The sequence below is a fragment of the Styela clava genome, chromosome 14, assembly GCF_964204865.1.
Source record: "Styela clava chromosome 14, kaStyClav1.hap1.2, whole genome shotgun sequence".
In the NCBI taxonomy this organism is placed as follows: domain Eukaryota; kingdom Metazoa; phylum Chordata; class Ascidiacea; order Stolidobranchia; family Styelidae; genus Styela; species Styela clava.
In genome coordinates this window covers 6147261-6161515 of record NC_135263.1, presented here as the reverse complement: position 1 = coordinate 6161515, position 14255 = coordinate 6147261, and the positions used below count along the sequence as shown (strand labels likewise).

General features: G+C 34.4%; 1 protein-coding gene across 1 annotated transcript; it reads left to right on the top strand.

Annotated features, from left to right (window-relative positions):
- Nucleotides 1-2857: 2857 nt before the first annotated feature.
- On the top strand, nucleotides 2858-14216 carry LOC120340543 (folate receptor gamma-like). The gene is made up of 8 exons (XM_039408827.2): nucleotides 2858-3223; nucleotides 3585-3676; nucleotides 4955-5143; nucleotides 5455-5593; nucleotides 6067-6233; nucleotides 8874-8958; nucleotides 9253-9369; nucleotides 9828-14216. The coding sequence occupies exons 1-8, from the start codon at nucleotides 3127-3129 to the stop codon at nucleotides 10037-10039; spliced, it is 1098 nt and encodes a 365-aa protein (XP_039264761.2). The 5' UTR covers nucleotides 2858-3126; the 3' UTR covers nucleotides 10040-14216.
- The last annotated feature ends 39 nt before the right edge of the window (nucleotides 14217-14255 follow it).

Genomic DNA, 14255 nt, shown 5'->3' with positions numbered 1-14255 from the left:
ATTCAAGATTGTGTGCTATCACAATCATGATATTTGTCACTTGATTTTTTGTATAGGAAATACAAATAAAAACAATGGATGTTGGTTTTTATATAATGTTTAGTAAAAATCTTGTGATTTTCTACAATGTAATTTTATTTTTGATAAATGAACGCAGAAGACCTCATCAAAAAAAAACCATAGCGTTATTCTTCAAAAGAAAATAAATCTAAATTCTGTCAAAATTTCGGGGAAACACGGTAAGAAGTGCTGTACAGTGTACAAAACTGCTATGCGTAAAAAAAGCCACATGGTCATTCTTTAAGTAGCAAAGTTTTGTTCCTTTAAGGAGATTGTAAAAAAGGAAACCTTCACAGATTAGAATTTAAATTCAATGTAATTTTTTTGTTTTTTTGAAGATTTACGTATTCGAGTCGCCCCCGATCCAAATTACCAGTATAACTAACCAAAGCTTTCTACATCTTCTCACGACCCACTAAGATTCCTTTTGCGACCCACCAGTGGGTCGCGACCCATAGTTTGGAAACCGCTGGATTAGGGGATTGATACTGAACTACTGACAGACTGAAGTAGGTATTGAGATAAGTAAGAACACAAATAGACTATCAGAAGAAGCTATATATTGATATATGAAATCAATAAAAAATTCACATTTTCCAGTTTTGTAACTACGGTATGCCAAAGTAAACGTCGAAGAATGTGATGTGAAAATTTAGTCCAAATTTTATTTATTTTTAAACAATGACCGTCTCGCGGAACTGTGGAGCGACATACAGACATAGCCTACGAGTAGGTACCCATTTTGGTATGATACCGGTACATACCTACTTAGTTGGAAATTGATAAAGTTAAAGTACCACCTACCATACGCTAAGCTAACCCTGAAGAGATTTCCCCCTCTGACAGTTTGAGCTTGCCTGTGCCGTAACCTATGATAGCGATGGTACACCCTGAGTGAAACCCCTTTCACGAAAATCGTTGCCGCCCTCCAACGTCCATTCATTATTCGATTCGCAGATGCTTCTTGTGATGGGTTGTCTCAGTTTAGAATGGACCTTTCCCCGACCTTTGACCCCCGAAAAATCCTTCCTATGCTTTACCATTGCAAAATTTTCGGGGCTATTTTAAGAGTGCTTTTGCGAGTTGGCGCCTGTAAATGGGATATGTGTTTCAAACCATCATTATGATTCATCGCATACAACAATCTGATTTTTAAAAGTACCGGTAAAGAATTTTAGCCTAGTCTATCATAGCTATCTCTACACTAATTTTTCACTACTGCAATTGAGTTAAAACTCCTAGGAAGACAGAGTGATCATTGAATTATCTGATTTATACTCAAGTTTCCGAAACACAACAGAAAACTAACGAATAGAGTTCAAAAACGCAAAAACGAGGTAATGTTTACGACCACGCTTGAAAATCTGTCTGAGTGAGAAAAGTGTCTGAGCGGATGCGAAAAGGGAGCATTGTTACGTCACTTTTTGAATCTTGCTGATTGGCAAATGCTTTAATGGCGCAGAAAATGATCAGTTTCTGGTTGATACCGATGCATCAAACTGAGTTGTTGCGATGCTGTTGCAATATGTGGTCATTATAAATATTAGGCCCAGGGCTTAGTAAACCACACTTTTTACGAATGCCGTTGCCAGACGGGAACTGAACAATCCCTTACTCAAAACGTGCATTACCAGCACTTCGCTGTTTAACATCATTCAACCAAATTCCGTTGCCTTTCGTCTCCAGCACAGAACTAATATCAACTTACATCGGAGTGCGCAGGCAAGAACTTATCGATACAGAACCACGTAATTAACCCCGTGCATTTTGTTACCTAACGTTATCAAATCAATTTTTGCTTTGTTTCCAGGTCAGCTTTTTTGGCCATGTAATTACGATGGAAATCTGACCGTGCGCGAGCTATGTGCCTGATGACGTCGGCGGTCGACGTAAGTGGTCTGACCAAGCGTGCAGTTGGCCATGTACTAGAACTAGATGTCTGCCGCCGGTGCAATCTTGCCTGTGACCGTTTTTTTACCCTTGTTGTGAAATTTTTGCAAACCCCATTTTGGCGCCCGGGGGCATATGTACCCCATTGCCCCCCCGCCCCCTAAGCTACGCCTCTGCGGTTGGCAACCCTACTCCCAGCTATATACCGAAAGCACTTTTTTTATCTATAAACGTCTGTATATTTCGATACATGAGGTCTGACTCGACGGCTTTCGACAAATGTCTATCATTCTGTGGCGATGCGAGCGATTTTTTTTTGTTAATTTCAAATATACGTCTTCGTCTATATTGTTGAGGTCCTGTTTGCCAGTCTGTAGAAAATTCAGCCGGATTTCGGTGTTTTAAGTCCAGAATCCTGTCAGTGCTCAACACTATGATCCATGGCAAAAATGATGTTGACACACACCGTTTGCTAGATCTACGGGTTTGAAAACATCCGCTCATCGTAATTCATATGGAGCTATAAAAAGTATAATAGGACTTCGGGTTTTAAATTGCGCCATTTCCCCATTACATTATTTTTTGTGATTCTGTACATCCCCGGCCCGAATGCAAACCGTTCACTTGGATGCGTTGCTTAAATTGACTGTGCTTATTCCTGCAATAGATCATTGGGCGAATAAAGCGATATGCCCTTTTTAATTTTTCATTTTAGTTTAGTATTCACGATGTTTTGTTCAACATATATGATCATATTGTAAAAATACATGACTTTAATATGACTTACCATCATAGATTCGGCATTTTTATTGCCTAACTCAAACAATGCTGCAGGGCCCCCTCATTTTATAAAACTACGCCGAACTAACAGATCTATAATAATAATAACAATACAAAAATGTAACATAAGATTACATGGTATCATGGCCATTATATAACGACTAAGATGGCATGAACGACTTAAACATCTTTGAAATATAATGGTAACGTAGAGCAAGAATGTTTCATCGTGAATATGTACATACATTTGTGAAGTCATCGATACAGCGACCAAAAACGAAAGATACCTACGGTATTCATAAATAAACCACGCACGTGTTACAAAGTTTTTATTTATGTCTGGCAGTCTGCTGCGCGCTGTTTTCATTCAGCGATTTGGCTCGCAAAGTCAAAGCAATGGTTGCGTCGCTTCATTCCTGTGGATCAATAAATATGGATACATGGTGGATTCTCATTTGCGTGTTTTGTGGACTAATATGGAATGGGAATGCAGGTGAGGGGCTCAATGTAGTGATTTTAGAAATTATCCATGCACTTTTACAGTTTTAACTATTTCTAAAATAACTAAACTCTCGGCATTACCGTACATCATTATACAATTGCAAAATATGCTTCCAAGTATAATGCATAAGTATAGTGTATTTTCAAATGATGGACAAGCGGAACAATTTTCATTGTTCATTATTGTTATCATTTTTCAACAACCAGGCATTATTTTATAAAAAATGTTCGAAATATTGCCAGCAAAACACATCAGCCTCTGCTTTAGTTTCTTTTTCTATACGCACAAAAAAAATCTAAATTATTATTTTTTATGATTATCACAATGCCATTTTTGTTGTTTAACGGTATAGCAAGACTGAAATCTGACCAACATGTGTTAAATGTTTGTATGGATGGTAAACATCATTTGCACGAACCAACTTCAGAGAAATTATATGGATTGGTATGTTATAAGCTAATATTGCGGTATCTAGTTCCTACTTTTGTTGTGTAGTTCTATAATTTAATTTTGGTAGGGATCTCGGCAGTGGATACGATAACCGAGTGGTTAACAATTTAAATATGAGGGGTTTGGCATGGTTTCATTGATATTGAAGTTACGGCCAGGGTTCTAATTTCGGGTTTTGTGTAGTTTCGTACCTCAAGTACTTCTAGTGGGCGTTGCATATCAGTTTTTGCACATGTCAATTTCAACCCGCACCTGACTACGCCATCCAAAAATTACGCCACTATGGCGTCATAATCATGTCATTAGAGCTTGTCAAAGTAGACATACGATCGGTCAAAATGGCATCTGCGCTGATGATAAAGAACTTCAGTACGACACACTATACAGATCGGGTGACATTGTCCCGTTTCAGAGAAACCCATTTTACAGATGATCAGACACCTCTCCTTTTGGGAGACGTCTGGACACTGTTGTCCCTCAATATCGGTAATAATACAGTATAATGGAGTTGCGCAAAATACTACAGAAAAGCGCAATCTAATAACGTCATCATTGAATTCCTTGGAAAAAAATAATCCGATTTACGGAAGTGAAAATTTTTTTACCATGGCATTCGAGAGTTCTTAGCAAAAAACGGCAATTTTGGTCTCGTGACAGCCGCGATTAATTTAGATTATTATTGAGACAAGCATCGCGCGATATGAAGCATCTGACGTGGTCCCAGACGCCCCTCATTTGTGAGACACATAGAGTGTTTGTTTTATTGAGCCAAATGGAGGGAAATTCTTGGAATTTGGATAGTGTGCTGTACTGGACTTACTAACGGCAGCGATCTCTCTCATATCGGGATCGTTGCAACAAAAAAGTGAGAGAAATAGCTTGCTCGATTTCGGGTGATCGTCTACACGTCTTGGATGACAGTTCATATAATTCGAAGGGCCTTATTTTGTCACTGTGACGTTGTAGGGACATAGTTTTTGGATGACGCAGTCTAGTGAGGGTTAGGATTGACATTCGCAAAAATTGTTATGTTGCGCCCACTAGAAGTACTTGGGGTACGAAGCTACACTAGACCGCTAATTTCCAAACTCTCTGGGGAAGTCGGGAACTGGTGAAGTATTTTGAATTCTTCGGAATCTAGAGTCAGAGTTGTTTTTTTGAACAGTTTAAAAAATCTGAATCTGGATAACTTTTATTCTATACTCTTTATTAACCAGGCATAATAGAAATATAAGTTTTTCTCAATTTGTATATTCATATTTTTTCTTGCAGTGTCAACCTTGGGAAGCAAATGCATGTTGTTCAAATGAGACTGCATATCATTCTCAAAAAATGTTTTCATTTCTTTATAACTTGAATCTGAGTCACTGTGGAGAAATGTCACAAAAGTGCCTTCGGAGATTTTATATCAGCCATTGTTTTTATGAATGTACGCCGAATGTTGGCCCTTGGATTAAATCGGTAAAATTTATTATTGTACGTTGCCACATCCTAACAGTGTTAGTCTATGTACTTGTGATTGCTAATTGTAACTGTGATGGTTCCGCTTTTGCGTTAGTCGTGAAGATTGCCGTATTCTTGTTGAATGGTCAAGAGGCAGCGGAGATGCCTGGTTCGGATGACGTTATCTCACTCGGAGGTGTGCTCTGGTATTTGGGCACTGAATTTCCCTTCGAGTACTGCAGAATTTATGACTAGAATATCTTGGTCGACTACCAAATCGTTGGAGTATCAAGTCGTTTGACTGTATTTATCTTGACACTTATGTTTAGGTGAGATCTTCAATTCGTAATGAAAGATTTTTCCATGTTCCTTTATGTAAAAGTGATTGTGATGCTTGGTGGGATGATTGTAAAGATGACTTGACATGCGTCGACAGCTTTGCAACTGGTTTTGTTTGGCATAATAATAGTAAGTTTATGTTACCTATCAGAATTATATTTATTTTATCAGGAAAGGAAAATCTATAATTCAATTTTATCTATAATATAAATTTTCTATATACATATATAGATAGTAACATCCATATATGACATGCCCACCCCAGGATGTAGTAAATTAGGCAGGCAATGGCGAATTGGAAAGTTCACTGTCCTTCGAAATGAAGTGGCTTCGTAGTAATGGTTTCTACTTTAGAGCCTTGTTCATAGTGAAGGCCATTTAGGAGCCATTGTTAAAAATAATGTCATTTTTGATTCATCGTGATAAATGTAAAAGGCCAAACGTACTTGAAACCGATATCACTAAAATTAAGTGCCAATCCAATTGAGTGAGAAAGTTTAAAGTAGCAACCTTTCAGTTAACGGAAAGTTATTTTCAATGCTCGAGAAATGCTTTTTTTGTTAGAGATATTGTATAATTCATGTGAACGTTATTTTTTTTAGCCAATCATTGTCCTGTAAATAACACATGTCAGAGTTTCAAGAAATGGTTTCATAATTCAACAAATTTCTGTCAGACTATTTATCCTGATGATTTCATTGTTATTCAAAACAGCACTGTGCCGTGCATGAAACTTGAATTTAACAGAACAAGCAATCCTAATGCCAAGGTATTTATTTGGATTTGTGAATATGTGAAATTTATATGGTTGATGAAAGAAAAATGAAATTTGCTTTGTCACTGGAATAAATATTAGTCGCCCTCCAAAAACTTTTTTTTTTAAATTTTCTCAATCAAGTTTAGTGTCAAATTGGGCATGTTTTGTGTTAATCATTTGCATATGTTTAGATATCAATGGCCTTATAATTCGGAACGAATAGGCATCAAATAAAAATGCTCCAAAAACACAATTTTATAAACTTAGGCCTAGGGATGGGCAATGTAGAATAATTTACTATTCTAGAATATTCTAGAATAGTTAAATCGAATCCAGAATACCGAATCCTATTCTATTTTCATACCTATTCAAATAGTGAGAATTTTCCTGATTGCTGGATTTAGATGTCAAAAAATTATAAATGTATTTCTATAAATGTATTATTTATTTGGAAATGTCCTTAATTAACATTGGATTTGATACTAAACAGGCATCTCCCAGGACAATAACATCTAAGAATATTACAATATTTTTGCTTTCAATTGTTCCAAATGTATGTAATATCTAAATACTGATATGCTAAATCAAGTCACACTTCAAACACTTTAATGGTAAGAGGTTAAATACAAAAATGGATATGAAACGGCATTAAATCATTAATAATGTTAGTGTCAAGTGTACTAGAACACACCCGCTGAGAATTAATTAGATGCAGGACCAGCGTGTGGCCACTGCAACCTATGCGACCGCTGTAAAATATTAAATTTAACCGCTATTAATTAAAATCAACTTTTTATTCTGTGCGATCAAGACGTGCAAAAAACAAGGTTCCTGTAAACGCAATTTCGTAGTTAGTTATTAGTTAATATCATCTAAAGAAGAATTCATTTTCTATTTATATCGTTACGTATTATTATCTACCCAGACTTGGCCCTACTCAAACTCAATACGTAACTATTTTCGCCAGATGTGGCATCTTTTTTTAAATTTATCGGCGAATAAAATTACTACAGACACTCGATCAAACGTGTGTCTATCTTGAACGATAGAAACGGACCGTAGGATATGTAATCTTTTGAGAGTGAAATTTGGATGCGACGGATCGTCGTGTTTTGCGATATAACTTTGTATTTCGGAAACTGGTGTAATAAAATTATTCCTAAATAATATTTGATTTAAATTAATCGCGAGTAATGTCATAACATTTCACGCCTGGCTTTTGGTTTACATGCATCATTTTCTGGGGAAAACTCGCCGGTCGCGGATAATCATTTACAGTAATGTAAGATGAAGCTTAATTGAAGATTGTTGCAATCAGATTACCGGAATATCGCCAGTAAGTCGGCACAAATGATTATTATTATTAAACCCTAGCTAGATAGCAAAGCAGGAAAACGCAAAAAATGGTGCAATACAGAGTCTTGGTCGTAAGGTGTACTTCACAACTTCTTGTCCAGAATACGTCGATTGAGATTACAGTGTCTGATGTTTACTGATTTTACGGGTTCTTTGCGATTAGGCAAGTTTAATTAAACGAGAGAAATTTCCACGCGAGAAAGAACGCTCGTCTTTAATTGATGAATTGAAACCCGAAATACAAAATTGACGCACGGCGAAACGAGTCTTCGCCATGAGATGTACTTCGCCGACTTCCTGTCCAGAATACGCCGATTGAGATTACAGTGTTTGAAGTTTACCGATTTTACGGTTCTTTCTGAGCAGACGCAAGTCTATTTAAACGAGAGATTTCCACGCGAGAAAAACGCTCGTCTTCAATTGATATTTGAAAACCGAAATGCAAAAATCGACGCATGGCGCCGGAGAGGCGGAAACCGAATCCTGTTATCGGATCCTGTTGGATTCGAATACTTTGGGATTCGAATCCTCCGGATTCGGTATTCTATATTGCCCATCCCTACTTAGGCCATAAATTCCGTTATCAGAAATCGGAAATCATATACATAATAAATTTGAATGTTTTCAAATACTACTTACATTATAATTCATCAAAATTAATAATGCAATTGGTTTCTTTATGTTATTTACTTTGTTGAAACTCAATCTATCCAATGCCCTAGCAATTAATTAATCAAACCGTGTTTCAAACATATGGTATGCATTGCAGTTTCTTGGAATTCATGTAACGTAAATTACAAATTCTGGGAAGGATATAAATATAGAAAGCCGCTTAACGTGAAATTTCTATGATTAGGTTATACTCTATGATGTATTTATAGATGTGTTGATATTTCTCGAAGATGGTGTGTTTAATGTTGTTCCGATGCTGTGTAGTATTTTGTGTGCTGCTCATTGTGATCTATGAAGATTTATATCTAGTCTAGCTTGTGATCAACAACCAAAATATTATCATAAATGTACAATTACAGGAGTGAAATAAACATTTGGGGAGTAATAAAACCAACCAGAAGACAAGTAATAAAAAGATAAAATACCAAATCTTGCCTTCTATTAATTCAGTGATGATTATTAAGGTTTATATTATCACTTGATGTGTTTACCATAAACATTGCCATCATTCCTCTATTTATAATGTGGATTAATTCCGTAATGCATGATTCATTGCAAAATATTAAATAAGATACTGTTTGCTGGAATATGTTTTTTTTTCTGATTTTTAATTTTCCTTTTCAGGTGGCAAAGAAATATGCGGAAATGAAGAATTTGTATCTTGGCATCAAAAAATCAAGTCAATCGCCTGCGACCACAACTACACAAAGTATGTTAAAACTGGTTTTTGAGGTTTAACTTTTAGTTTAAAAATTCTTCATAGCAATGTCCTAAGGACATATTAAATATATTGTTTATTCTAGCGTTTGAATATTCCCATCAATTTTAGGTGATAAACTCATATATGCCTAATTTAGTTTCATTTTTGACAATTTGACAACATTTTTATTTGAGCTTGTTCATGTCATTCTCTCCGAGCAAGTATCCACTGAAATTCAACATATTTCCCACACATAACTCTTCACTCGTTTAGTTGAATATTAAATTTAAATGTGTTTTATAGGCCAGAAAGAAACGGTACAACCATATGTTCCACCAACTAAAACACCGGTCCTTCAACAAACTGGAACAATCATTTCCATTGTTCTCATCAGTCTTTTAATAGTTGGAATTTTTATAGGTAAATAATTTTGTAGCAATTTACCTCACACTATGGAACCTAAACTTGTACTTCTGTGGATATATACATAATTTATATTGCCTGAAAGATAATTTGTCTTGTGTACTTGCTGAGAATCCCATCAGCCGAAGTCCCTCACCGAGACATGACAATTGGGCATTTTTGACATTTTTAAAAATTACCGTACTTCTTAATGTTTATTTATGATCTCTTGATTCATTTTATACATTTTTCAACAACACATATTCACCTTTTGCTTTTCTGAGAAACCCCCATACAAGCAGCCACAATATGTATAAGGTTACCTACTTTTATTTCAAATGACTGTCTTTCGACATAGATAAATCAATTTATTACACCCTGGGTGAGATGGGGGCATGGGATTTGAACCTGACTCGTGTAATCTGCGAGGCCAGCCAGAAAAATCAATCATTTTAATCTTATTTATTGTTTTCTAGGTGTTTTAATATACAAATGTAAAGATGCGATACTGACTAGAAAACGCGCCGGTGAAGGTTATTTGCCATCTTTCACATGGTTCAAACAAGCGACAAACAGACAAACAACGAATCGCTCTGACACCGTGGACAACCGACCTTTTCTACAAGCTGGAGAGGAAGATGATGATTGTGATATCAATCCTCACGGAACACTAGAAATTGATTTGTAACTTTTATTCTGAAACTGCTGGTTTGAAATAGCAAAATCCCAAGCAGTTCAGCTCCGACTCCAGAACTTCATTTTTTTCTTCTGGGCGTAGCTTTAAAGTTTTTTGGTATGACCGCTACTGTGAAACACCAGCCCAAATGCAGCTTCAGCTGCGAGACACAAATTATGATAAAAGGTTTTGACACTAATTTTAGATTAATATCAGAAATTAAATTTAAAACAAATATAATGTGAATAAGGTATATTTCATTATTTGTATGAATTAGAAAATCATATTTGTGAACAAATAATTAGAGTTGGGGCACTATAATTCCTGGTAGGTCTATCTCCGTCTTGTATAGTAAGTTTGGCTCTAGCTACACAAAACATTACGACTCCTCGGCCCTGCTTACAATATTAACCAAAATGTGTCTTTCGACTGGTTTTAAATTGGTTTTCATTTACGCTATTCACAGAATAACCAACTACACAGCTACGGTAGTTTCTGCTTTGTTAATTCGATACCTTGAAATCTATGCCTAGAAAGAAAAAAATAGAGGAATATATGCATTAATATAACAACCGATAATGGGTTTGATATCCTTGCTATCGATTCCATGGAAAGTTCCTCATAAACTCTTCCGATCTATTCATACTAACACAAATAAGCAATATAAATACTTTATCTCTGGAGCAAATTTTATTCAATCATGCATGACACCAAACTTACCTCAACTATTCTGCAATAAACAGTCATCCAAATACCAAATTGTTGTTTTCAGACAGTGATGCTGAAATTAACATAATAATCATAAGAGTTTCATATAGATCAAAACTTGTTAAACATTTCGAAATATATTTATCTAATGATTGCATTATCTTCTTAGTGCCATTATCATTGTGCCATGACCCTTCATGAAGCTACTTTTCAGAATGCCGATATAGTTATAGACAGCAAGTATATACCGGGGATCGCGGCCAGACTATTGCATCACTGAGTGAAGTGGCACTCACTGTTCCATGACTTCTAACTCTATGTTAACTGTTACATGAACTAGTCACATTAGACCAATTTTCTTCTCAACTAATAATGAATGTTTTCCAGATTCTTTATCTCCATAAAAAATCATTACCTTCATATACTCGGACATTGTAAAAATTTTCAATGCTTTTTTTGAGAATGTTTTAGTGAATTGACATGTGCAAACGGTTTGCATTTTCAAACTGACAATTTGGATTGAGACAAAATAAAAACACTGAAAAACGAAACGTTTTTGAGAGACTTCTTTAATTTCAATTGTGACATAACTATTGACTTCTTGCCGACAGGCACTGTAGCGTTTTTAAATAAAGAAGTGGATGCTCGGGAATCATCCATAACACAATGTTTTCAACAGTGTGGATTTTCGGGGGTTTTATTATTATTTTGTCTTTGTTTAAACTCCCAACAGTGTGAGTTTTCAGAGTTTTTTAAAATTTTGTCTCCTTCCATGTTTCTAGGATTTCATTATGCTAATTGTTGCATTGCAATTTGCCAATCTTTTTCCACCATAGTTAAATGTTTGTTCCAATTTAATTGTGTTCCCATTCAAATTACTAATAACTTGATGAATTAATTTTTGTTCCATTTTGTACAGTTTCTTATAAATATCCTATAAAAATACTGATAGTCTTCTATAAATATACTGAAATATTAGGATTGCTTAAACGGAATAATATTTCACATTTGGAAAATGTATTCCATAAAATAGAAAATTTAAAAAGTTAAATATGCTCATTTTTTTGAAAAAGAAAAAATTCTGATTGTAGCTCTAAATTAAATAGAAAAAGTTTTGTATATTCCTGTTTATTCTATATATTGAAACATTTTTTGAGGTTTGGCTTTGAATATCTATATCACTCCATAACACAAAACTGTTTACCTATTTGTTATAATAGTAGGTCTACCTACCTAGGATGGATACACAAAATTTCACACTTGATGTTTCAATGTTTTTTTTTGCCATTGCTTTTTTTCGCTAACCTAATTCTTGTTCGAAGTCTCCTGTATATACAGACGTACAACTCTTCACTATAATGAGCCTTTATTCCGCTTAGAGATGATCTCCTTTTATTTTAGAGCGCAAGGCCTTGTTATGAGCAAATTTCCTTATGAAAAATAAGATTTGTATCAGAGACACATATCAATAGCTTTCTATTTGAGAATATTGATCTGCAGTTAAATGCATTTTGATTTGAAATCTGTCTGTTGCGCAGCAACATTACTATAATTACCTAACAAAAATTTGTCGAGTTAAAACATTGTTTTTTTCATAATTTAGTCACAAATTTAGATTGAAATCCGAAATTTTTAAATTTTTAACCCATTGTGAAATGAATAAAAGATTGACGCTCAATCATTCCTGTACATAATGAGTTAAAAAATCGATTCCAATATGGGAACTTTTCATTCCACATGTTACTGTGGTAGTTAGTTGAACTTGTTACAGATAAAATTCCCCTAATTTAAATAGTATCCTCCAAGTATTTTTTTCCATATACCCAATCAAGTTTTACATCAAATTTTTGCCAAACTAGGGAAAACGTACCCTATTCTTGATTTGCTTGAAATTTAATAATTTTTCAACAATTTGACTAATCATCCTCCTAAAAATTCAAAATATTTATAGTTCGAAATTTTTTGTGCTATTGATTCAACCTTTTGTGTGATTTTTTGCCAAAAGAACTAATGTTCTTTTTTAATGTCTATTACTTTTTTGTTACATTACATTCTTCAAAGCCATAATATAATTTGATAATGCGACTAGGGCTAACACAGATACAGCCAGAGCAACCATTGCCAGTTCATGAATATACGTAGATCAACTAATTTTACCCGAATCCCACTCTTTGGTGGTATATTAAAATGGCGTAGCATATTTAAATCATTCTTATTAATAGATACCGTAATTGCTTTTCTTTATAATTAATTGACTAATTTTCAGTAAATAACGACCAATTTGTTTTGGGATAGCTAAAACTGGGGCCTATCCTGTTGTCTTTATCTTCTGGTTTAGATAGTACTCATATGATGATTATGGCAACTGTATTTTGCACTTATGCATATTCACATTGCACATGTAAATGTAACAGTTTCGTACTGCTTAATCTCAAGTTATTTAAATTCAATTTTGGTAGTTCCATGACTACAAAACTTGCAATGTAGAAAAATCTTTGACTGGAAAATAGTTTTAGTAAAATTTTTGTTTTCATGAAGCCTTTATTCTGAATTTTTCCCCAAATGAGGCTCTGAAAAAGCCATCTTGTCATTCTTATTTGAAAAAGAAAGTTTTCTTTGCATCAGCATATCTGCACAGTTTAGTGTGCTCTCTTTTTTAGTCATTTAGTCTAAGCAAAATAAGTTATTACTTATTACAGCATATTTTATTCAGAAGGAGATCCTAATAATGCAACGTTATAGTATACGGCACGCTCATCATGGATTAAAGACACGTCTTATTGTGATCAGTGATCACCTCGTTTTTTGAATAAATGAACTTTTTTCTGCGGAATTTGTAAAAAATAGATAACTATTCTAATTATAACATCATTATTATTTTCCAAATTAGAATCTTCTGATATACGGTAAATTATTCGTTATTTGTTTATGAAGTTCTTAACATCCTTTTTTGACATAGTTCAGCCAATTTCTAACCACCATGATTTAGCTTTTTTTTCACCAAGTTCTAACACAATTAGATTATAATAGTTCAGTTCCCTATTTTTGCAAACCTAAGTGGTACATATATTAAATAATATGTAATAATGCCATATTCATATAATTGTTTTATTCGCATACTCGCTAATGCACAAATTCACTGGGTTTGAAATTTTTTATCAGAATTGTGCGGATGTTTACAATGATGTTTCATGTTTTTGTGTCTTTCTCCGTTTTTATTAATTTTGCTTTATTATTTTTGCATTGTGTGATAAATGCTAATTGGGTATGATCCGATGTTTAAATATATCCAAAGAATACAATTTTGATAAATTGAATCCAATTAAATTCCGATTTTCCAAAAATTGTCTTTATCAAGGCAGTACTACTGGTACCTTTGTGACTGTTTGTACATTGCTCTAATTCAACTTACATCTATTAACTATGCTTTGTCTTTATTTAATTTGAGTGCCTTAGCAAGCCATGCTTTCTTGTTTTCAGATTTTACATTAATTGTAATAAAATTAATTAAAAGAAACAA

What these genes read in the sequence shown, in the direction of transcription:
- LOC120340543 (XM_039408827.2), top strand. Translation starts at nt 3,127, where the DNA reads ATGGTTGCGTCGCTTCATTCCTGTGGATCAATAAATATGGATACATGG. An exon ending in TTGGCCCTTGGATTAAATCG is followed by an intron (nt 5,144 to 5,454) that starts GTAAAATTTATT and finishes ACTTATGTTTAG; the next exon opens with GTGAGATCTTCAATTCGTAA. An exon ending in CAAGCAATCCTAATGCCAAG is followed by an intron (nt 6,234 to 8,873) that starts GTATTTATTTGG and finishes TTTCCTTTTCAG; the next exon opens with GTGGCAAAGAAATATGCGGA.